The sequence below is a fragment of the Calonectris borealis genome, chromosome 10, assembly GCF_964195595.1.
Source record: "Calonectris borealis chromosome 10, bCalBor7.hap1.2, whole genome shotgun sequence".
Classification (NCBI taxonomy): domain Eukaryota; kingdom Metazoa; phylum Chordata; class Aves; order Procellariiformes; family Procellariidae; genus Calonectris; species Calonectris borealis.
Genome location: NC_134321.1, coordinates 13300810 through 13324324, shown reverse-complemented (window position 1 = coordinate 13324324; position 23515 = coordinate 13300810). Strand labels below are relative to the sequence as shown.

General features: G+C 48.6%; 1 protein-coding gene across 2 annotated transcripts in view; it reads left to right on the top strand.

Moving 5' to 3' along the window:
• MGLL (monoglyceride lipase) overlaps positions 1 to 20956 on the top strand; it is a 67928-nt gene extending 46972 nt beyond the window's left edge. For both annotated transcript variants that reach the window (XM_075158920.1, XM_075158917.1), the window contains exons 4-8: positions 2060 to 2196; positions 3709 to 3819; positions 9983 to 10072; positions 15985 to 16200; positions 17154 to 20956. In XM_075158920.1, coding sequence (XP_075015021.1) covers positions 2060 to 2196; positions 3709 to 3819; positions 9983 to 10072; positions 15985 to 16200; positions 17154 to 17279 — 680 coding nt within the window. In that variant the 3' untranslated portion in view covers positions 17280 to 20956. The remainder of the gene's footprint in view (positions 1 to 2059; positions 2197 to 3708; positions 3820 to 9982; positions 10073 to 15984; positions 16201 to 17153) is intronic.
• The last annotated feature ends 2559 nt before the right edge of the window (positions 20957 to 23515 follow it).

The following is a 23515-nucleotide window of genomic DNA, read 5'->3' as shown; positions in this document are numbered from 1 at the left end:
CAGGGAGTCATGGCCCATATACAGACCTGGGCCACGGGGGCTTGCTATTTCTGCTTGCTCAGCTGTCTTACGTGGACACTCTAGAGAAAGAGATACTAGAAGCAAGTGCAAGCAGCACACCGGAGAAAAAAGTGGAAGTGCAGAGCTCTGCTAAGAGAAAATTTTCCTCTCTCTGGGCTATTCAACTCATATTAACCTGCTAAATTTGAAGTTTAAATATTAGGCAGATAACGCGTTTGAGGTCCACAAAGAGAGTGGACCGGACATGTATAAAAGCTGGGAAAAGCTCACTTTCCATCTGTAATAAAAATCAGTTTAAAGTTAATAGAACTACTAGCCACACACATGGCTTCACTTCTGTAGATTATTGCAACTTGCATTTTAATTGGCTCTTCGATTTGTGTCTGGTCACTGATCCACGGAGAATGCTTGCTATATCATATTTTGGCAGGAACTGGAATGTGTGCATGGAAAGCAGAACCCGTAATATGTTATTTATAATTGACCAGCATGACATCTATGGGTTTATCTGGCAGACAGCATGGCTGATTGCAGTGTTTGCTGCCAAGAGACCCAGCTCTGGAGAGCACCTGGCAGGACAAAAGCAGAGCAACTTTGGGGTTCAGTTTTTCTTAGACGGAGTGTATTTAGTCCAGCTTTTTATTAGAAGTTCTGCCTAATTTGGAAGGTGGTTTTTTTGATGGCTTGCAAGAAAATTAAGTTTAGACATACTGATTTCTTCTGGTATGACTATTGCCAGCAGATCTAACTGAAAAGCCTTTACCTTTCCGGCTGGGCAGGCAATGCTTTGCTTTGCTGATCACTAGAGGGGGTACCATCCTGCAAACAATTATCAGGCGCTTCACCTCCTTTGGCATGTCATTGCCCCTTCGTGCCTCTAAGTATGCCTGAGTGCCCAATGGAGAAGGCTTAGGGAGACACACAGCGGGAGGGAGATGTTGTTTGAGACTCCCTATACCCTATCCCATATGGATGGGATGTGTTTTCCCCTTCACAGTTTTCCTTAACAACCTTCATGGAACAGAAACAAGCAAGGAGACTGTTTTTAAGGAAGAATCCTATTTGTGATAGATAATAACATGTATGTATGGTCAGGTAAACATGCAAACTGCTTCCTCGAGGTGGTATTAATTTCAAGCTTTTGCAAGCTCAAAATTGCCTGGGGCTGTGTTTGTGGTGATGCTGGCTCCACCTCTGCCAGGGATGCCGCTGTTCCCATAGCAACTCACCATCTCCCGTTTTAGTCGTTCCCGTCCCTTTGATCAGACAAGATAATTCCCAGATACAGAATGAGCTAACCGCGTCCAGGTGCAGCACAGTTCGCGTTAACTCTTGTTTAGGAGGAGCATGCCACCGGATACTTTCCCACTGCAGGCTGTTGCAACCACCATCACTGGCTGCCCCTGCGAAGGGCGTTTCACCTCATAGCAGGGAAGGTTTCCAGCCCACCCAGTGCTCCAGGGTAGCAGTGAGAAAAGGCAGGACTCTGCAAAGCTCATGCACACCCAGGCACTGGAAAAGGCTGTGTCCACGGCCCATTAAGTTTATAGCAACCATACATCTAGTCTGCAGATGTTTTTTGCCAAGGATGTTTCTTGCCAAGACTCTACGCACCAGTTGGCTCAGTACAGTGAGCCATCAGACCCCAGCGGCTATGGTCCCCGGGGCAAAAACTGATTTCCCAGGATGCAGTGACCGCCCATCCCTACAGCAAGGCAAGAGAGCCCTTCTGCCCCCCTCACCCTGATGTTGAAGGCAGCAAGAGATGAGATCGGTACTCTCAGTCTTGTAGAGCAGCTAGCAACACAGGGGAATATAAATTTTTTTTTTAAGCAGATCATGGACAGTATGGCACTTTTTAAATTGTTCTGTGCAGCTTCCTTTGTATTTCTGCAGCACTCTATCTGTTGAGAGATGACTGCAGGAGAAGGTCAAGTTAGGACAGTAACAGTCTAAAGGCATGTTTCTGCTAAAGCCTTTCTTGATTGCAACCACTGCTGTGAATGACTTAGATGCATGCTCTCCTCTTCCCCTACAGTTGGCCATGGGCAGAGCGAGGGTGATCGTATGGTTGTCTCAGATTTCCACGTCTTCATCAGGGACAGCTTGCAGCACATTGATCTCATGAAGAAAGAGCACCCCGAGCTGCCCATTCTCATTCTGGGGCACTCCATGGTAAGCACCATCCCCTACCCCTCCCCGCAGCACCCCGGACACGTGCCGCAGCACGGTGGTAGCCTTGTGGATGGCAGAAAATAACTCAGCCCACAGCAGGAAAAACAAAACAAGCAACCTTCCCTCCCGCTTCGTTCATTGACTGAGTTGCCAGCATGCCTTACCCCACCCTGTCTTGAGTATAGTCAGTCCTTAACTTTTCTACCTGGATCATGGCTCTAATTAGTGCCATTTGCAACAATGGGCCTATTTTTTAATAGGACCGTTTATTCACACCGGGTACATGGTAAGTCTCACCACCTCCCTGCAGCATCGGGCTTCTCCTTTCATTTTAACCAGTAACCAGGAGGTTAAGCCCTCCAAAGCTTTGTGAGCGGCTAGGGGATGAAGCACGAAAATACCCTGTAGCCTCATTCTCTTAAACAACCTAACAGGAAAATGTACCAGGGATTAGGGCTGCAAAAACAAAGGCACTGATTTGGTGAACAGATCTAAAGTCTGATTCTGACAGCACGGGCCAAATCCCTTTATTCAAGCTAGCAATATTCCCACTGATGTCATTGATCTGCTCTCCCTGCCTTCCCAGAGGAGGCAAAAATGAATAAGTACTTTGGGATTCAGGCCATGCTCAGATGAACAAGTGCTCTTGCATAAGAAGGCATGGCATGCTCTGAAGTGCTCGCTGCGTTCCAAAGCCGCTGTAACAAGGAGCTAATTTCCCAGCGAGGTCTTTGGGATGCTTCTTGCTGCTGCTCCATGTAACAAGCCCCTGGTTCTCCGGCAGCGTGGAAGATCACCAAATATTTCCCTTGGCAACTAATCCTCTGCAAACTTTCCCGAGCAAGCCAGCCAGGTCCCTTCTGTCCCCCACCCCTCACGCCATCGGCCACTGTCCTCACGCCATCAGCCTGGCTGGCGTTCAGCTCTGAACCATGGGCTGGGTGTTCGCCGTCAGGCTCTGGGCGCGGCGCTGCGGAGCTGGAGAGGCTGGGGACACTGAAGAGGAGAATATTTAACTTCCAGTAATTAGTGAAGATTTTCGCATGCCGGATGGCAGCATTGCGTTGCCCAGGCTACCAGCGCCACAAGCACGGAGCGAGCCCGGCTTGACGGCATCTTCCCGATGCAGCACCAGTCTGTCACGCTGATAGAGCCTCAACTTATTTTTCAAGTCCCACCTGAACTACCACTTCAGACATTTTCTTCTTAGTCCTTTTAACTGAGGAGGACAGAAGGCATCCTAGGGAGCTCATGGACACTGCAGAGAGAGTTGAGTTCAGTGTGACGTGAGGGTTTACAGCATGAGAGCAGAAACCAGGTCTCTTCTCCCCCACAAAACCCAGACACTTCTAGTGCCCTACTCCTCCAGCCTTCCTCGGTGACCACCCTGCACTCTCACTGGGGCAGAAATAATTTGCTTGTTTGGACTGAAACCCTTCCAGTAACGTGATGTTGATACAAACGAGATGTTGACACCTGTATTAAGCTGTGGGCTGTTATTTTGCGTTGCAGGGGGGAGCCATCTCCATTCTGACAGCTAGCGAGAGACCCAGTGAGTTTTCAGGCATGCTGTTAATCTCTCCTTTAGTGGTAGCCAGCCCAGAAGTCGCCACTCCCATCAAGGTAAGAGCAAACCCGCGTTGCACCTAGTCACCTCGCTCTTCTGCTGAAGGAAATGCGTTGAGACCTCTAGCCTTAAAACACAAAACCCCGCTGAGATCTGTGCCACCTGGATGCCAGTCAATACTTCTCTTCTAAGTGCCTCCCCCACGGTCCCACCTACTTTTCAGAGGGGAAGTGAATCCTGAACTTGTCCAGAAAAACTTATTTAAATGAGAGTCAGAGAACGATGCTACCTCGGGAGGTGGTAGCAGACTGTGCTTTCTCCACCAGACCCTGCGGCAGCCCACACAGTGCCGTCCTTTCCCTTCCTCCCCTCCAGTTTTCTTCCTGACTCATACAGAGTCTGGTGTAGTTGCAACACAGGCTGCTGGCTAAGTCAGGCCAGGGTTATTTTTGGCGTTTGGGGCATGACCAATTTCTAAACAAAACTGGAGCTCTTGAGTCCCAGGAATCCGTCATGAGCCTCAAAGAAGGCTTCCCGCTAAGGCATCACTGCCCCAGCAGCGTCCCATTTGGCTTGGTACCGAGGCTGGTTCTTGTCCAGACCATCTCCTTCAGTTTGCATTTGGGCTTTACCCCCACTTCCATTCACATCTCCCTTCCAGAGCTATTTCTGATCCAAACTTGTCTGCCCACTCTGCCCTTCCCCAGGGAGGCTCTGCAAGGCAACTGACCCTCAGCTCTCCCCTCCTGTCTGAATTTTTAAAAGAATGAACAACAATTCTAAAAGAAGCTGGAAGCAAAGGGAAGGACCAGCAAAGCCAGCAGGAGTGACAGAACATCTCATTCCCACAGGATTCATTCCTTTATCCCTTCTCCCTAGACTCTTCTCCTAGGGCTAGCTTCTTGGTTTAATCTACTTCTAAGCTATTTCTCCTGGCTTTTTTTCTTCTAAGAGAAAGGAAACAGATTGCCTCAGCTTTCAGTATAATCCTGTTGCACCTTCTGCTGTAACCAAGCCATCTACTGACCCCACAAATCATTATGAGCACCAAAAAGTGCTTTTTAATCACCTCACTCTGCCACTGAAGGAAACGCGTTAAGACCTTTAGCCTTAAAATGCAAAACCCTGCTGAGATCTGCACCACCTGGATGCCGGTCAGTATTTTCTTTCTAACTGATTCCCCCACAGTCCACCTACTTTTCAGAGGGGAAGTGAATCCTAAGGTCATCCAGTCCAGGAAAACTTATTTAAATAGGAGTCAGAGCACCAAAGGGTGCTTTCAGGAGGCTGGTAGCTGATTCTTCACAGGTGAGGCTACACCTGACTCAGCATAAGGGTCCCATGAGCACCAGTGCCCCTGTTTTTTCTTACTTTGGAAAGGGAAAAAGAATAAATATTAAGAAAAAAAATAGTATAGAGTCTGAACGTGAGAGACACTGTCAGCCTTCTATTTCCAGCTGAGTCAAGGAAAATATGGAAAGATTTTCCTTCTTCTAGAGCTATACCTTTTGCTAGATGCTAAACCCTTCCTGAAATAAGGACTCACCAGTTCTGTGGAAACTAGTATTACTGTTGTCTGGTTTCCTGCAGATCTGTACCAGATTGTTGCTTTATTTCAGTGTAGGAAATCCTAATCTCTAAGTGAAGTATTTTGGAGGTGTTTATACGGTCTCTTTCCTAGAGACTCTCTCGCATGCAGTAATACAAGTGCACAGTGAGTTTCTTTCTCTTTCAAATCTATTGTTGTGTCTCAAAACTGATAAAAAATTAAGTATTCCTGAAATATTTCTGCTCTGTCAAATTTAGTTGAAATCAGTCCTGGAGTTGAAAAGGTATTTTCAGGAGGAAGGAGTGAAAACAGGCAGAATATTCCTGTGTAAGACACATTTTCCCATAAAGCTGAGCTGAAAATACTTGTGTGCTTTTTTTTCCTCTGGCAGCCAAAAAACATTTCATTGGTGTTTGTGCCTCTGAGGCAGAAAGGCTTTGGTTTTCCCTTGGAACTGGTACGACTTCTCGGCCCTGGGCCGTTTCCCAAGGACCAGTGCATTCATCCCTTTGCTGGGGAAGTTTCCAACTGAGCAAGAATTTACCTTGGCCTAAACAAACGAGGGCTCAAGGCAACAATAACAGTGGGCCAGATTACACACTGGGTCCTTCAGTCTGTCTTAGAAATATCTTCCCTTGCTGCTGAACAAGCCCTGGCAGCAGCAGAAACGCAGCGCGTTTGCAGACTACGTGCGGGAAAATCAAATTCTGCTCTTTGCAGAAACACAATTTCATCAAAGCCCTATAAATCCTGTGTCCTGACAGAAGCATCAACCTACTTGTTGCAAATCCAGTGAAGAGGGAGGGATCTTGCTGCCTTCCCCTTTTTCTTTTCAACTAATCTGGGCAAAATTTGGCTCTGAATCTTCAAGATTTCAAAGGATGCAAGGAGACGGGAGTCACATATGCTGGCAAAGAGCAGACTAAGGGTAAAAGAGTATCCCCCACTACATTTCTGTTATTGAGTGCTTTGAAATTGGGTGGGCAGGACAACCCCTTAGGAAATATTCCGTAATGATTAATCCTATGCTAGCCCTCAGCCTATGACTTAAAGACTAAGTACACAATATTCTCTCTTCGCTTTTTGTGTTTTCCATTTGACCTCTTGCTGATCTATTGCTTTCCAACCCAACTGGACATCACGTTGTTCCAGTAACCTGAGGGTGTCCCACTCATTCAGTAACAGCGCAGAGGGCTGTTTTTAAAGATATAGTCAAACTAGAATGAAGTATTATATTAAAAACTCTTAATTTGGCTTTGCTCTGGTCTGTCCAGTTTAGCAGAGATGTTAGTCAACAGGTTCAGACAAAGATATATAAGGTGACTTGGTATCCAGGTATGGAGACACCATATCTGATATCTCCTTGATCATATCATATCAAATCATATCCCTGATACAATATCTCCCTGATAACCCTGTTCAGTTGCTCTCAACCTGGTCTCTGTAGAGTCTCTTCCAGAGACTTTTCAGCTCAATGAACCTGGCTAGCTTAACCAGTTCAAACACCACATTTTTGTTAATATCCAGCTCATTTGTAGCTGAAATGAACTAAAGGGCATTCACACAAGCAGTTTGTCAAGCAGGGATCATGGCTGAGAGACATAAGCACATCGAGGTGTGCAGGGAACAGGGATTGCTCCATTCAGAAGAAAAGTGTCTACGTTGCGAAGCACCCATATAGTTAAACTAATGCAAAAACCATGAAATCAGCTTCAAGTTACACTTCCAGTCAAAAGGCGATGTTCAGCCATCTATTGCAATCTTATTCTGAGATCTTTCTCATGGAGAGGGAAGGGCTGGATTTGAACACCATTAGTATTCACACATCTGCAGTGGCCTTGAGCAGCTCTAATAACCACGGCTCTGTAGTGTCATCCTCAGCCCAACCAGAAATATCCCCATCATTCCATTACCCGTTCTTGATCATTTGGGAGCTATTCTCTCAAGAACCGACATTGCTACTTTGAACCAACAGGAAGATAACCTTTCCTGTATTAAATATAGCCAGCACTTCAACAACACAGCTTTTAATTAAAAGTCGGGCATGTCACAAACTGTATCACAGTGCTCGCAAAATCAGTGAAGGCCCAGGGGAACCTTCTGAATTTTTTATTAAAACATAAAACTTGATTTTTCTGTCCACGGCCTTGCCTCCAAGAAAATTACATTTGAATTTTGAGGGTATACTACATGTTGGAGGGAACGGAGCATTTCCTGCAGATCTGAAGACCCTTTGAAGGATGGTGGCGGAGTTCCTTTCACAATCAGTCCTATAGAACAAGGTTAGTTCTGCCTCTGCATAAGTAAGAGATTTTATGCACACAGGGAGTATATATATGTGTGTGTAAGTACATCTGACATGTCTATGTACAGGGCCTGGTGCCTCTTTTGTACAGCTGGACACCAGAAATGACTTCACTGATATCACCAACCCAGGACGGTACGTGCTGCTCTACTTGTGGTCAGAAGCCAGCCCTATCTCTGTGGCAGTTTAACAGTCAGCTTGTGACTCAGTTTGGCAAAACTCCAGATACACGCAAAAACTTCAAGAACATTTCCAAAGCATGTCACGGAGGCAAGGTCATCAGTAGGCAGTGAGGTTGGGATGATAAGCATATATCATTCGAACAGAAAAATGGCCATTCTGAACCTGAGAAAAGCCTGTCTAGCCTGTCTCCAACAAGCAAGAGCCTGAGAAAGAGCATGTATGTAGTTCTCCTTTCCTTGTGGCACCTTCCCCGTCTTCAGCGTATCGTTAGGCTGGTGTATTGTTGCTCATACGAGAGGAAGATTCAAATTTATGCTCCTTCTGCAAAATCCCTATTGCAGATCCTTGGCAATATAAATATTCACACATGTACCAAGCAGACACGGAGCAGAATCCCCATCAAACTCACGTTGTCTTCTGGAATTTGAGAGTATGTCAACTAACTTCCTTCTTCAGCCAAATTTAAAAGTAAGCAAAGCCCCCATCTTCCAAAAACCCTGCCATCTTTTACTTTTATGTGTTATCTTGGACCTAAATATCTGTGGCCTTAATATTGATCTTGTGGCCAGTACTTTAAATAGACTGTGAGAGAGCATCAGCTAACCTCTCATGCCAAGGTATTTCCTCTTGGATAAGCAATCTTTAGGCATAAGAACTCACCCTAGCTCTTAACCCAGGCTCCAATTTTAGGGCAGCCTAATTGCCTTAGTTGTTGTGATGATCTTTGGAGACAGGCACTTCCAGACCGTTATTCGGATCTTAGAGGTGTTCTGGGAGGTGTTTCTCTCCCTCCCCATACTCTGTAAAGAAAACCTAGGACAATTACACTTGTTCTAAGTTAAATACCTCAGCTAGGTATCCAGAGTTACTTGGCATATATCTGGGTCATCCTAAGCAGTTTCAGAGAAGCAAAATTGTTACAGCGTTGTCAGGGCACAGAGTCCATAACCTTGCCTAGGGTTCATGCAGACGCATTCCTCAAATCATCACTGCCTGGAGTTAACACAAAACAAAGAAAACCCCATTCCTGCTTGTTTGCATCATAAGCTCATACCTGCATCGGTGTGGATATGTTATTTTACTAATCTGACTCTGGAGACCTCAGTAGAAATTAATTTTGGTGACACAATGTCATAGCCAGTGAAGGGGCTCAATGTACCAGTAGACAGTGACACCGGTTCCCAGTCACATCCACCCCAAGGTACACACGTGTTCTCAAATCTGCTGTGAGTCTTTATTGCCTTTCACTCCTGGATGACTTTGACTTCAACCTTGTGTTATTCCTCTAATACCTTAATTGCTCTGTTATGTATCATCTGAGATCTGAAATGTCAGGGAATGCTTCAGAAGTGATTCCGTATCAGCAGAAACAGAGAACAGAGGTGACAGCCTACCTGCAAGTGTTAGCTGTGAACACGAAAGGGCCATAAAACAGACCAACAAACACTAATTGCATGTTTTCTGACATAAGTGGTGATCACTTAATTAAAGACAGCTCTCAAAGATCAGAGCAGAACCCTGGTATCAATGTGCTTGTAGTGCTATTGAAATGAAAGAAGTTACCCTTTCTTCTGCCAGCGGTTTCAAGCCCAGGCTGCTGAACGCTTTTGTGTTTCGTTCCCAGGAGACAAGTGAGCGATGGATTTCCTTAGCCACTGCATGCACATTTTGCTGTTGTTTATTTACAGGTTCCCCGGAGAATATGCTTATCAAAAAGAGTGCAGCCTAGGCGACTACTGGAAATTGCACCGAACATCACTTATGCACTGCAGCCTGAAATCAAAGCTGTGGCAGCAAAGAAAGGGCAGTAAAACAACAAAACCCAGCCCTTCCGAGGGCTGGAAATGGCTTTTTCCTATCAAAGTGCTTAACTGAGGCCTTTTTAGAAATGAACTTGAGAACGAGAAAAAGGCAAAGTACAAGGAAGCCGTGATGTTGCGTGTGGACAGACAGCTGATGGCACTTCAGACTAGCACACCCACTCCCTGGTCCCAGGGGCAGTTTAAACACTTTCTCTTTAAGATAAATGTTTTGAATATAGGACAGATCTTTCTCCAGTGTCAGCTGACATTTCTCAACTATTTAACTTCCATGCTGATTCCCATCGGCTCAGGATTTGGCCCTCTATGTTCTCTCTCTTGCTCTAACTAGCTCTTTAACTGCTTGTTTTCCTCTCCCACAGGTTTTTGCAGCGAAAGTGCTCAACTTTGTTCTCCCAAACCTGTCACTGGGATCGATAGATCCAAATGCAATTTCCCGGAACAAGAAAGAGGTGAGAACCTTAATGCAATTCAAAGTCACTGCATAATCAGTATCTCATCCCAGTCCTGCCATTTCTCTTTAAAAAAAAAAAACAAGTGTTTTGCTAAATCATGAGGGCAAGATCTATGCTGGTGTAAAAAGGTGAAACATCCCTGAAGTCAGGGGAACTGACTGCCCATAGCAGAAAACTGTGGGAAAGCATCACTTTGGTGCATCTCTGATGGAAAGCACATGGGAACCATGTTTGTCTCTGCTGCATCACCACTGCTTGTTACAGTGGCAAAACCAACTCCTACAGCTTGCAAACACACTGCTAAAGTCAACTTTTCCACCCCTGCTCTTTGCAGTGAAACCACGCAAAACCCTACAGTCCTGGAGATTTTCTTTTTCTGCTTGCAAACCAGGATCATGCTGTGCTGGACGCATTCAAACAGAGGAGAAGAGCATGCTTGCCCCAAAGACCTTGCTACAACGGCTTCTGGATTACACGCTGGCTCTGCTACAGCCTTTCTTGCTGCACCCCAGAATAATACTTAAACGAGCTGCAATTGAAGCAGCCGTTGTAACAACCCAATTCCAGCTCCACCACTGTGACTGTGCATGGAGCTGTTCCAGGGTGAAATTTTTGTAGTGTCACCATCGCTTGGTGACACTCTCTTCCCATTTATTCCCTCCTCCCATTCATTCCCACTCCTGGTAATAACTGTTGCAGCCTGTTCATGCCATCACTGGCAGAACCAGGTATCATTGCAACTGCTGCAACAACACGTAACGAGGTTTCTTCCTTCTCACTATTGTGGGAGGAGTGAAAGGAGGGAGACAGGAACTGTCAGTGAACGAGGGTGCTTTGGCTGGACCCAGAACTTGGTGCATTTCAGAAATCAACTTGAATGATAGGAAATGGCACCCAAGGGTGTGTCAAAAGCAGGAGAGCTTCGCTGGTGTAGTGGTCAGTTGTTCCTGTGCTCCCACGTCAGCTCGCTTCTCACTGACAGATGCTGTCATTTTTCCTGCTGTTCATGCAATGGTTCAGATCTTAGGTAGAAGTTAATAAATTGCCTTCCTCTGGGGAGGCAGCTCGACCGGCATCGGAATTGAAGCTGAAAGGATCAGGAGCAAAGACAACGTCAGCGGCTGTGTGAGTGCAGTGCATTCAGCCTCGGCATATCCCACCGCTTTGACTCACCCATCCAGTAAACTGGAAAGCAAAGAGTCTCCCAGAAAAGCCACAAGCCGTTCAGGGTTGTTTCTTGGCTCTGCCAAAGAGCTTTTTGGTCAAATGACTTTCAGTTTACTTATCTGTGAACAAAGCATAACATTTCACTGGGCTGAAGGCGGAAAGATGCAAGGAGCTGAGAAAAGGGAGACAAAGTAGGTCCTAGGCAACTGTCCGGACGAGCATGGAGCGAGTTCATCTGCATCCACTGATGCACCGTGTGACATCTGTTCTTAAGTTTCATATGAGGCTGCACAAAATACATACTTGGGAAGAAGGCTGATTCCAGTCAAGCTATAGAAACCTGTTCTTAATTACACTCAGCTGCCATAACCTGTTGCATACTAACCTGTTGCATTTAGAGAACTAATTCACTAAAATCACACAGAGGAAAGTTTTCACTTCTGCATTTATATTTAGAGGATAAAAGCAATCAGTGCTCTGGAGGAGGAGAGGAATTTGAGGGTGTTACCCCTGCCTGAAGAGTGAGCGTGGCTGGGACATGTGGGTCTTTGCCTGCTTCTGCACTGATTTGTTGTGCAGCACTTGAACTCTGTGCCGCAGCTGGTCCTTAAGGGTAGCAGTTTTAAATACACCCGCCTCCCACAGCTGGATCCTCTGCTGGAAGATGCTAGTGCTGCACTAAATAGCTTTACAGGAGAAAAGTGCTGATGAGGGGACATCCCGAACAATAATGCATTTAGAAAAGCGTCAGTGAGCTTCCTTAACTTGGTGCACAATATTGACCGAGCATTTTGATGTTGGGGTGATGTTATGAATCACCACAGCAACCACTGGACATAGTTTATAATAAATGCTAGTGTTGTTTTTCTATCCAAATATTTGCTGCTGCTCCTTCTGCTCTATGATGCTCGAAGTCTCAAGAGCTTCCTTTGAGCGTTGTTGTTTTTCCTCTGCCCTTTCCCTTTCTGTGGAGCAAGGGGAAGCCTTTTGCAGTGGATAAAAATGTAGGTCTGCTTCATTAGAGTCTGCTTATAATGGAGTAGTCTTCAAAATGAGACAACAAGCCCCTCCTTGCTGTGCTGCCTGCACACCTGCAAGTGAACACACAGCTGACATAGCAGCTGTGGATTGCGATGGAAAGCGCTTTCCCGACCATCTTCAAACACCAGGATTTGAGGCTCCAGGCACTTACTGAAGACAACACAGCATCTCGGTCCTCTGGCTGCCTCTAACGCACACTCCACCCTCCTTTTGGACCCAAGATGCACAGCTTCAAAGCACACAGTGTGCTGGAAACATCCATTATTTATATTTTAAACATATTCTCCTGCCAGACCAACTTTCTATTCTCTAGAAATATTTTTTGGGACATCATCCAAGAATTTCCTGATGAGTTTATGTTCCCAGCAGGCTGTCCTCAGGGTGTAGGGACCCAAACACAGGATGGTATGGAGATGTTTGTGTGATCTGCTTGCTATATCAAATGCAAGAGACACAAAAAAGAGCAAGAAGCAACCTTAAAAATCCAGTCTTGTTATTCCAAGGAGGAATAACATCACAGGGGCAGGCACCTCTTTACCCCATTAATCTTTGATAGCTATCATTTAATTCAGTGGAATAGTCCCACTGACTTTAGTCTTGTTCCTGCAGAGTCCACATAGGATGAGGCTGTAATTACTTTAAAATGAATTTATTGCTCCGCAAAATGCAAAGGGAAGATACAGACTTCTAAGCAGGGGAACGTAATGCAGCAGGAGCCCTGATGGTGGCTTCTGTCTTAGCATTACTTAAAGAGAAAAAAGAGCTGTTGTGACGGACTGTGCAGAGCCGTCGCTGGACCGCGGCTGGAAGCAGTCGCAGGCTCTCCTGGGGACAGCCTCACTCGCTTGCCCCCGCTGTCCCACAGCTCGGTGCGCCAACGGGAGCTCTGGGCTTGCAGGGTTTGCAGTTTATAGCTTGCAGAATATACAGCCCATTCCCTGTCTTTCCCTCTTTCCCCAGCAAGCCGCTGCTTTGCACTCGCCCCATGCACTGAACATTAACTCTGACAAGGATTCCTGTTCATCGACTGGAAACAGGATCCTTCCCCTGCAAGTCCTGATCGATCTGGGTTAAGATTGGGTTATTATTTTTTCCCTTCCCATCATCTACACAAAAATATTTGTTGGCTGCTCAGTAGCTAAAAAATCCCTGTTCTTTCAGAAAAGAACAAGAGAAAGAAAGAAACCCATTAGGTCATTCTCTTAGCATTTATGGGGCTGGGGAGGGGGCCAGCTCACATGAATTCATCAACATTGTTTTACTCCATGGGAAGGGAACTTCTGTCAGTCCATCCGCCCACCCCTCCTGATCCCCCCCCCGCAAAGTCCCTCATTTGTTGCCTTCAATTAAAAAAAAACAACTAAAAAATAAAAAGAAACCCATCTCAAAGCTGCATTGCTTTAGCGCAGCGCTGTGACACAGATCCAGACGAGTAACTCCCAGATGAGGCTGAAGCCAGTTGCTAAGTAGCCAGTGCAACACGGTGGTTTTGCTCAAAATGCTGACGAAAAGTCAACACGTTTGGCTGAAAATATCAGGGTACACCCAGCTATCAATGGGAGAGCTAGCGACACCAAATCACTGGTTGGTGATTTGGAAGTCAAAGCTGAACTTTTTCCACGAGCACGTTCACGAGAGGGTGCTTCTTGCTAGACACAGGCAGCTCCTTGCTCCTTTGAAGCCCTTTGCAGGGCAGGGAAGGTATGGCAGGCAGAGAGGCAGGGGACGGAGGATGCGGGTGGAGATTTCTGCACCCACAAGGTGGTCGGGTGCTGGGAGGGTCCATGCAGAGCCAAGAGAGATGACATGCTGTTCAGCCTCTCTGCTTCCTAGGGCCTTTAGCAGGAGCGGAGGATGCTCAGCATGTCTTAAGAGTGGATCCTTTTACCTTAACCACAATCTCATCTTTGCAGTGGCCTCTTACAAACGGTGTTTTCCAAACCCTCAGCGTGCATGGGCACTTGCTTCTTTGAAAGGGAGATACTATACATACGATCCTAATATTAGGAGCTGTGATGAGACACCTCTATCTTTGTCTCTCTGCCAAAAACTACCCCTCACTCCAGAGCAGCCATAATCTTGCACAGAGGCCAAAACACAACGATGGCCTTAATCAAATACTGGAAACTTCTGCTGAATCCAAGTGCTACAACAACTTGAATTTCTTTGGTCCAACTCCAGCACAAGTTAGAGTGGCTCTACAGCTCTCACCCCCTTGACCATCTTCAGCACTGTGGGCTGGGACTGAAGCCTGCCAGCCACTAATAGTCCCAAATTCCCACCCACTCCTTCCACTTGCTGCACTCGGGGATAGGAACCATGGGTTCAAGCAGCAGGAGATAGCGGGGACTGGAAGCCAGAAGGTAACGGCAAAAGACTTGTGAGCACCAGCATGCCTCGCTGCCAGCTCCGTTCCCAGTGCTTTGTGCCCCAACACATTTGAGACAATGAGGAGGGAAACTGGCTTTGCGCCCTCTGGCAAATTAATCCCCCCAGCTGGGAAAGCTGGGAAAGAAGGACACATGTAGTGTCCTTCTGCCACCCTGATAATCTCATCTCACAGGGAGATGAATGCAGAATCCACCCCAAAGCCTTTCTGGCCTCTTGGTGGGGACCAGGCAGGCCACGCTGTCCTGCTAGAATGGGTGTCTGTGCCTACGCCTACGCATAGCTACATGTCCCTGGGGTGGCCTTGTGGGTCACCTCCCACCCGTGGTACCCTCAAGGCGGGCACGTGCAGCAGCAAGAGGGCCTCACATTTCTTCAAAGCGAGGGAGAATTTGAACAGACCCCACTGCCTGCGAGGAGAGAAGGAGACTGTTTTCGGCTAACCTATAAATAACCATCATTTCTGTAAACATCTGCCAGGGTTGGGAGAAACTGGAGGCTGTGCCAGGGACCAACCCATAATCAAAGCATTCTGGCAAATATTGAGATGGCAGTGGCTGTGTGGGCCGTCTCCATGTACAGTATACAAATATTTACTGTAGATTTGCCTGCTGCGGTAACTACTCGTTCCTAGCAACTTTCTGCACCAGCTCTTGTGCATTTTTATCCTCTCTCAGTCTGGCTGAGCAAGTTGTTGACTCTTTTTTTTTTTTTGCCTACCACCTAATACCGTCATTTGCTGCCTTGTCTGTGCACTCTTTGCGCCCGGAGAGGACCCCTCAGTGTAAGAGTGCTTTGCAGCCAGATGTGTCAAATGTCTGTAGGTGTAGGTCATGGTCTTCATCCCCAGAGAGGGAAAGTGAAAGAGAAGAACATCTAAGCCCTCAGCAGAGAGGATAAGGACCTGGAGAACATCATCGTTCAAGTAACACAGTCTGAAGAACCCTCTGCAGAAGAGACTGTCACCTTTGAGTGACAGAAGGACATGGCAGAGCAGAAAAATGCAGGCAGGTGCCCCCACGAGAACAGCCTTTGTCCAGCACTGGTTGTTTGCCTGCAGAAAGAGCTTTGGCTTGAATATTTTCTAGTGATGTAAGAGAGAAACACACAGCATGGGGTAAGCCAGGTTGTGTGAGCCATTCTGGGTAGCCACAGTAAAGACCTCGACCTTGACTGTGATGACAGCATGTCCTGACAGAATAGGAAATGACCGTGCAAGCCAAGGGAAGAGACTCCTCACCGCCGGGCTGATCTCCTTTGTCTTTTCTGCATGAAATATTGCTAACCTTAAATTACCTCTTTCTCCCTGCCAGATGGAGTCTTATGCATCTGATCCCTTGGTCTACCACGGTGGCATGAAGGTCTCCTTCGTCATCCAGCTGATGAATGCCATTGCCAGAATTGAGCGAGCTCTGCCCAAGCTGACTTTGCCCATCCTGGTGCTACACGGCTCTTCCGACAAGCTCTGCGATATCAGAGGGTCCTATTTACTGATGGACACAGTGCAGAGTCAGGACAAAACGCTCAAGGTCATCTTGCTTTCTTGATTTTTAGGGTATTATCCTGTCAGGGTTGGCCTGAGCATGAGTGACTGTGAGGGGTAGGGAGCCTGCTGAGCTCTGGAGAGCTGGAGGCAAAGCAGGGCTGATGCATTGGAGAGACCGAGCAGGTTACAGCCCCCTTCACCAGGAGGTAGCCCTCCCGAGGCACGGTGTGGTGGCCTTTCACCAGCTACAGCTGGGCTGAGTGATCTCAAGACCCGACCCAGGGGTAGCTGTGTACCTAGAGGGTCTCTTGAACGTGAAGCAACTTGGCGTAAAAGTAGAGCGAGGCTCATAAGGAGGTAAAGTGCTAACCCCAAAAGCTCTTCTGAACAACGCCAACTGTGTGAGCACCAACCTTACCTCATGCCCCAGCGCCCTTTCCAAAGCTCAGCACAACAAAAGCCACTTCACATCTGCTCATTTCAAGAGAGCCACAGCTGATTAACCAATTGTTAGCACATGAATGAGCCTGAAAGAGAGACAGGGAGACCAAGGGAAAGCTTTTGTCATTGGAAAAATAACTGGATAGTCTGGGCATAAAAGGAGTAAAATTGCACAAGGCATGATGGGAACATCCCCCATTGTCCTTTAAACTCCAAGGGCATGATAAGTATTTCCTCCTTCTTAGTGGGATAGGAAGGAAGAAAGGCATGAGGTTGGGACACGCGTTATCTTCCTAAAGGGCAGCAGGGTGCCCGGGTGATGCGCAGATGCCAAGGGTCAAGCTGCAATGCCAATGCCTTCCTGCTCGCGGAGGGCCAGCGCTGCCAATGGCATCTCTTTGATTTCATAACCTGCCACATCCAGGAAAAAAACCTGACAAGGTGTGGGCAGGACGTGTTGGACCTGTGGGTGTTGACGAGAGGGGACTGAAGGCTGTTTTCTTCATGCAGATATTTTTTTTTCTATGCTAATCTCCACTCTCTCCCTGGTTGCAGGTGTATGAGGAAGCCTATCATGCCCTCCACAAAGAGCTGCCTGAGGTCTCTACCTCTGTCTTCACAGAAATACTAACATGGATTGGCCAGAAGGTCTCAGCAGCTGGGGAAGCCAGCCATACTTAAGAGCGATTGGTTTTGCAGCTCTTACTGGGGTTTTCTGGGAATAGATGCTTTTCTTAATAGCAGTGTCTCTGAGAAAGGTCTAACGTGGAGGGACTCTTGCGATATTTTATCATGCACAGCGTAAGGGAGGGTGGGGGGAGAGGCACAGGGTGGGGCATTATTTGCTGATGTAAATGTCCATTGCCCTCACCTGGGGAAGAATTGATAGCTGTGGGAGCAGCCGTCAAAGCTTTCCAGGTCGGGTGATTTTACTGAAATGCCCCTCACCCACCAAACTTCCCCCATCACTTCCCCTTCTCTGCTTTTGCTGGGGTGACAGGGGTGTATTTATACTGCAATAATTTTTGGTATGTTAAAGAAGTCAGTATCTTCCACTTCATGGTTTTGATTCCAGGTGCGTACAGTCCCTTCCCTGACCCCACCATCCAGTACCTTAAAAGCCCTGGTCCTTGAAAGGAGAGCAGTAACGAAGGAGCTGGGCAATGAGGAGAGGCTAAAGATGGACCTGACAGCTCCCTGCAAGCGCAAGGCTTTTCAAGGTCAGAGCCCTTTGGACACTGCCTCTGTAAGCAGGCCAGGCCGGGGGAGAGCCCCCACCAGCCTGCACAGCCTCTGCGAGTTTGCACTCGGGGAAAGCGTGTTGAACAGCTCTTTAATTTTCATAATCAGAGCAGGATCCCAGAGGGGAGAGAAGGAATGTGGAATCAAACCCACTTAGCACATTCAAAAACCATGCTTTTCCCAATGCCAAACCTCATCTCCTCTGCAAAATGAACTATTCTGTAAATATTCCCAGAGGCTGCTTTTTTTTCCTTCCCTCCTTTTTTTTTCCCTCTTTTTTTTTTTTTCTTTTGGAATTAATCACTTGCGCTACTGAAACTGAAAAAGCAAAGTCAAAGTTATAAGAGAATATAGTAATATAATATATGATGTATATAGAGGTGGCTAGGAGCTGGGGAAGAAATGGGAGGAGAGTCTAAAGAAGGGGTTAATTGTTCCTTCTCTTGGCAAGGAATAATGTTGTCCTACCGGGATCCAGTCCTTTCACCATAACTTTACAGTCATAATCTGTTGTTTTCCTTCATCAGTTGGAAAATGTCCTGAAAATAATGCTAGAGAGAAGTGCAGAGCATCTGGTGGGTGGGGATTAGCAGTGGGTGTCCTCATGGTCCACCGGTTTAGCAGGAGACCCACAGCGTGAACAGAGATCCCGTCCAAGCTCGTCCCAATCTCCTCCTAATCAGCACAGCCACCTCTGGGGCAGATCACTGAGCAGAGGGGCCGAGCTCACCCCTTTAAGCAACATGGGGAGCTGAAGGCAGAGTATAGGGTGCAATCATCCATCCAACGTCTGCCTTGCTGCACTGGGGGTGTCCAGGGGCACTGGTGTACAAGCTGCCATGGAGGAGCTTGTGGACTGGTCCAGTGGTGCAGACAAGCCAAATGCTGGAGCTGCCTGGGTCTCTGGTAGCCGCAGGGTGAAGGGAAAGACTTCAGACCCAGTTATGGAGCAGAGGCATTGTATCGATACAGCAAAAGCGGCGTAGTGATCACAGCGTGGCTGTGCGGCTCAGTTTGTCCAGGGTGACGGCCCTAATTATGAACACACTTCTTGGCACTAGCCAAAGGGAAGGGGTTTGAGCTGCGCCTCTCCCTCCAATTCTGCAAGAAGAAAACGCCTGCAAGTGTTGCACAAGGAGAGAGTGGGGCATCTCCCCCAGTGACAAACCAGCCCCCTTATTCCGGCAGCAGTGGGAACGATCGCTACGCCTTGTGCCGCTGCCCCCAGGGCTGGATCCTGCCTGCGACAGTCGCGGGGGGCCGCCCACCTCTCCTCCCCTTGAAGCCAGTTCTGGCAAGATTCAGGGAAGGGACCTCTGTGCAATAACAGTCAGAATCAGGGCTCGGTCCCATTCAGTCCCAGCAGTGTGGGTGGATGAAGGATGTGTGGATGCAGGTTACGTCCCTGTAATTGCCTTAAGGGGCCAAGTCAGGAAAGCTCTTTTGTACAGGTTGATCCAGGCACTTTCACACTTGTATTTTCCTGCCTCTAAAGAAAGGAACGAGCTGTAGTTCTCCCAGCAACACCAGCTTTTGATTCAAACATAATTCCAGTGCAATCAGCTGTTCCCACAACCCCTAGCAGGGGGGTGACCCTTGCTACGGGAAGGAGGCGATGCACAGGTCGCCTGCTCTGCCTCTTCCAGCAGCCTGGCTGGTTGCATCTTCTTTTCCCTGAGCAAGATTCCTCCTTGCCAGATGCTGCTGGGGAAAGACAGCAAGAAGAGAAACACTACAGCGGTGATAAACCTCACCTGCTTCTTCAGCTGGAATCAAGTAGGTGTGATCCAGTGGTGACAGACATTGCGGGGGTAGTAGCAAGATGATGATTTAAGGATGGGATTTTTGAAAGCACTTTTCCGGAGGAAGTCAGGAGGAGCAAATCAATGCCCACATTCTTTACATCCCTTCCCAAATTGACAAGCACTTTGCGGGGGGGAGGGAAGTGACCCTCTAGCAGGAAGGTCAGAGCCCGTCTGCTCCCTCCAACCTGGCTTCAGGCAGAGGAAGGTCCGTGGTCAGTGCCTTTGCTAAAATGTGTCCTTTCACCCAAGAAACAGCTGCAGCTCAGCAGAAATAAAAGGAAACCAATTACGTTGATCTGGGGAAGGCTCGTCCCTCTGTCTAGCTAAGCTCAGCAATGGCATGTGGCCTGGGGAAGCTGTGTTTGAAAATCAGGGTAACAAACAAAAAGTTGAAAGAACAACAACAAAAAAAGCCAAATAAGCCCCCAGCCGCTGGCACAGCAGCGGTTACTGCTACCCTCAGCCAGTTTTCTGAAGAATTACCTTCTGAAGAAATTAGCACAAGGAAAACTACCCAAAAAAGCCCCGAAGGCCGCCTGCCCCGGCAGCGCACACCTCCGGGCCGGCTGCGGAGCGGAGCGGAGCGGAGCGGGAGCCGCGCGTCCGGCGGGGAGGGGAGCGCAGAGGGAGGGCGCCAGGGCCGGACCAGCCCGGGTCAGCGGAGGCGCTGGTTTGCACCAGCTGCAGCTCAGCTCTCACGGCTGCTGCTGCTCCCTTACCCTGCCTGTAAGCTACTTTATATTGACCCAGTTAGGTTTCACCATGCCCCGGAGGAATTCTTCCTTCGCTGACCAGATTAGTAATGAGCAGAGCTGCTGCCAAGGGAAATGTAATTAAACTCTATTTTCAAATGGCAGGTACCATTTGCAGGGAGCACAGCCGGCCTTATGAATGTTGCTGTGCGGAGCCGCACCAGAGACCGGTCTGCCTTTGAGAATAGGTGGCACTCATGACTGAGCAATAGCAACGTGTAACTACTGTATATATCACCACCTGTAGCACTGAGAGACCATTCCCCACTGCCTAACCCATCACATTTTCTATTTAGCCTGTTCTTTTTATACCCATCACCTTAGCACACTGCCAGCACAAACCCATTGAGATCACACTTACTTTTCCAAGTAATTTCTGAGCTTGTCTCTCTTGTTCCGTTGTGTTCCAGTTCAATAAAATACATTTATATATATATACATATATAAAAACATATATACATACACATGTATTTTCAGTGGGAAAAAACATATACAAGTTTAGGATTCTTAAAGGAATAGAATGTATATTGCAACCAATAATAAAGTTATGTTTTCTGAACAGAGCGTGTTTCAGGGCATCATTGGTGACAGCCGTCCATCCGGAGGGTGAGAAGGGAAAGGCAGAGAGGTATTAAATTGCCGTTCAGCTTGTGGAGGAGGGGGCTGCAGCCGAATTGCCGGCATGGCCGGCACCTGCTCCCCAGCCACTGCGGACTGGGGGTCTGGGGGCAGCCCAGTCTCATGGAGGCCTGAGGTTCCCTTTCTGCTTCAAGATCAGCTTTTTGAAGAGCCCTGAAATCCATGGCCTCACGCCACTATTTGCTACAAGCCCAGAGCAGCACAATAAAAAATCAGCTTGGGGCACTGCAGGTGTAAGATGTCTTTGCATCTAACTTTGGCCTAACAGGGCTGGCTGTCTGGGTAACCTCAAGGAAAACTAGCTCTCCTCTGCTCAGAGTCAAAGCTTTCTTTTTTTTTAATTGTAGCTGAGGTCCTAACTTTAAAAAAAAAGAAAAAAAAATCCCCTGGCCCAAGTGCTTTCCCCACCCCAGATGAAACAGCAGTCCGGAGCTGGTGGAGGAGCCTGGAGCAACAGGCAAGCTCAGCCTGCTTTGAGACCTGGTTCCCACGCTTTTACAAGCCCCTTAAAATATTATGACGGTCCTGAACCGTACCCAATTCAAACAGGAAGCATCTGCACCGTGGCCAGGAGCAGCAGCCGCTTAAATCCTACCTTTTACCCCCAGCTGCGGCTCCAGAGAGGGCTGGGGAGCGGGGTTTGCGGCTCGCTCAGCTCCCAGGCAGTGCCAGGTGCCCTAAGAGCCCCCGGTTCGTCCAAACCCAGGGCCGGTGCTGTCGGGGAGCCCCGTGCTGCGGAAATGCCCCTCCTGCCCGGGGGCACAGCCCAGCCGCAGGGTCCCCTCCTGCCTCCCTCCCCGCGCAGACGTCAGGACAAGCCGCTGCATTTGCGAGGGCTCCCCGGCCGCTCGCTCGCACCCCAAAAGGGGTGACGGCTGCCACTGCAGGGGACAGGCAGGACGGCGTGTCCACGTGCCCACCCGCTGGCTGGAGCCATTAGCAGCTCCAGACCCAACCCGCAACCTCGGGCAACTCATTTCACCCTCCTCACGCCTCTGCTCGCTAAATCAAGAGGATACTACTCTCCTCCTGCGGCCCTGCGCAGGCTGGTCGTCTGATCACGCCCCGGCCCCCCGGCTCAGAAGCTCTGGCTGGTGACTTTGATGCACATCGGCACAGAGAGCAGAGCCGGGGCCTTTTGCCAAGCCAGCGGGCACACTGTGGCAGTAAGGAACATCAATAGTAACGAGACTTGCTTTAATACCGGCAGGTCCCCGGCTCTTTTACCTGGTATTTTAGTGGCTCATTAAGCTCCTTGCAGATTTGAGGGCTGACAGAGGGTGCATGCCGTGGTGCCGCCGGTTTTCCCGGTGCCACCACCCAGTGTCCGGCAAGCTGTCACGGCCATAGGTGGCCTTTCTGTTTTTAGCATGTGCTTCTAGTCTGATCCTGCGAGTCTGCAGGAACCCTGAAGCTTTTTGCTTATTTCTCTTCCCCCAGCCTGTGCTCGGTCTTGTGTTATCCAGAGCTGGCCATTTCTCTCGAGGTTGGTGCAAGGTGGGGATCAGCCGATGGTAAAGCAGGAGCCAGAGCAGTGCCATGGTGTGGGGGGGGGACCCCTAAGGAGTTCTCTCTGGCTGCCCCGACAGGCCTGGCAGGGCTGGGGCGAGAGGTGTCACATTCGGTCACATTGCTGCAGGGACCGTGCCTCCGTCAGACCTCAGGACCACACAGCCCATCACCCAGGCCAGGCTCAGGCACTGGAGAAGAGCCAAATGCTGCAGCTTCAGTGAGCAGTGGGGAATTTTAATTCAGAAGTTCTGCTCAGCATATAAACCATCAGTGCTTCGGTTGCATTTTCTGCTGGCAAACGGTTAAGTGTGGGATTTATAGGCCATCAGAGGAGGAGGGAGAACGGGGCTGTAATTCACTCCAGAGCTGCTGGTGGGGGCGAGCGGGGACTTGCACCTCTCCGGCTGCCACCGTCCCTGCCCGGCCTCGGAGAGATCTCCCTCACAGGGAAAGGGGGATGGAGCCGACGGGGCCATGCAGGTGCCACCGTACCATCAGAGACCACCGCCACTGTGCACCGTGCCGGCAGCCTGACTCCTGCCGCCGCTGCTCCTGCTCACTCCAGGCTCTCAAAAGTGGGGGCTTTTGGGCAGCTGTTTGCTCTTCTCTCCACGTACGAGTACAAAACGTCCCCTTCGCGTACAGAAACGGGGCAATGCTTCCCCAGCTTATCAGTCTGGGATGCTCTCTTTCTCCATCCGACGGGGAAGCTGCTGATGTGGAGCTACCACTCACCTCCCTGCTGCTCTCCTAACAACTGCCTTATTAAACAAAGAGCCACGTCCATGAGCAAACGCTGCAGAGCCCACATCTCCCAACAGGAGCAAGCCAAAATAGCGGCCTTCCCATGTCCACCGCTCCTCGGAAAGGAAGGACACAGGATTAATTTCCCTTCCCTCCGGAGGAAGCTCTTCAGAGTCTGGAAACATTCCAGGAATTCAGATGAAAAACAATTCCTAAGAGATCA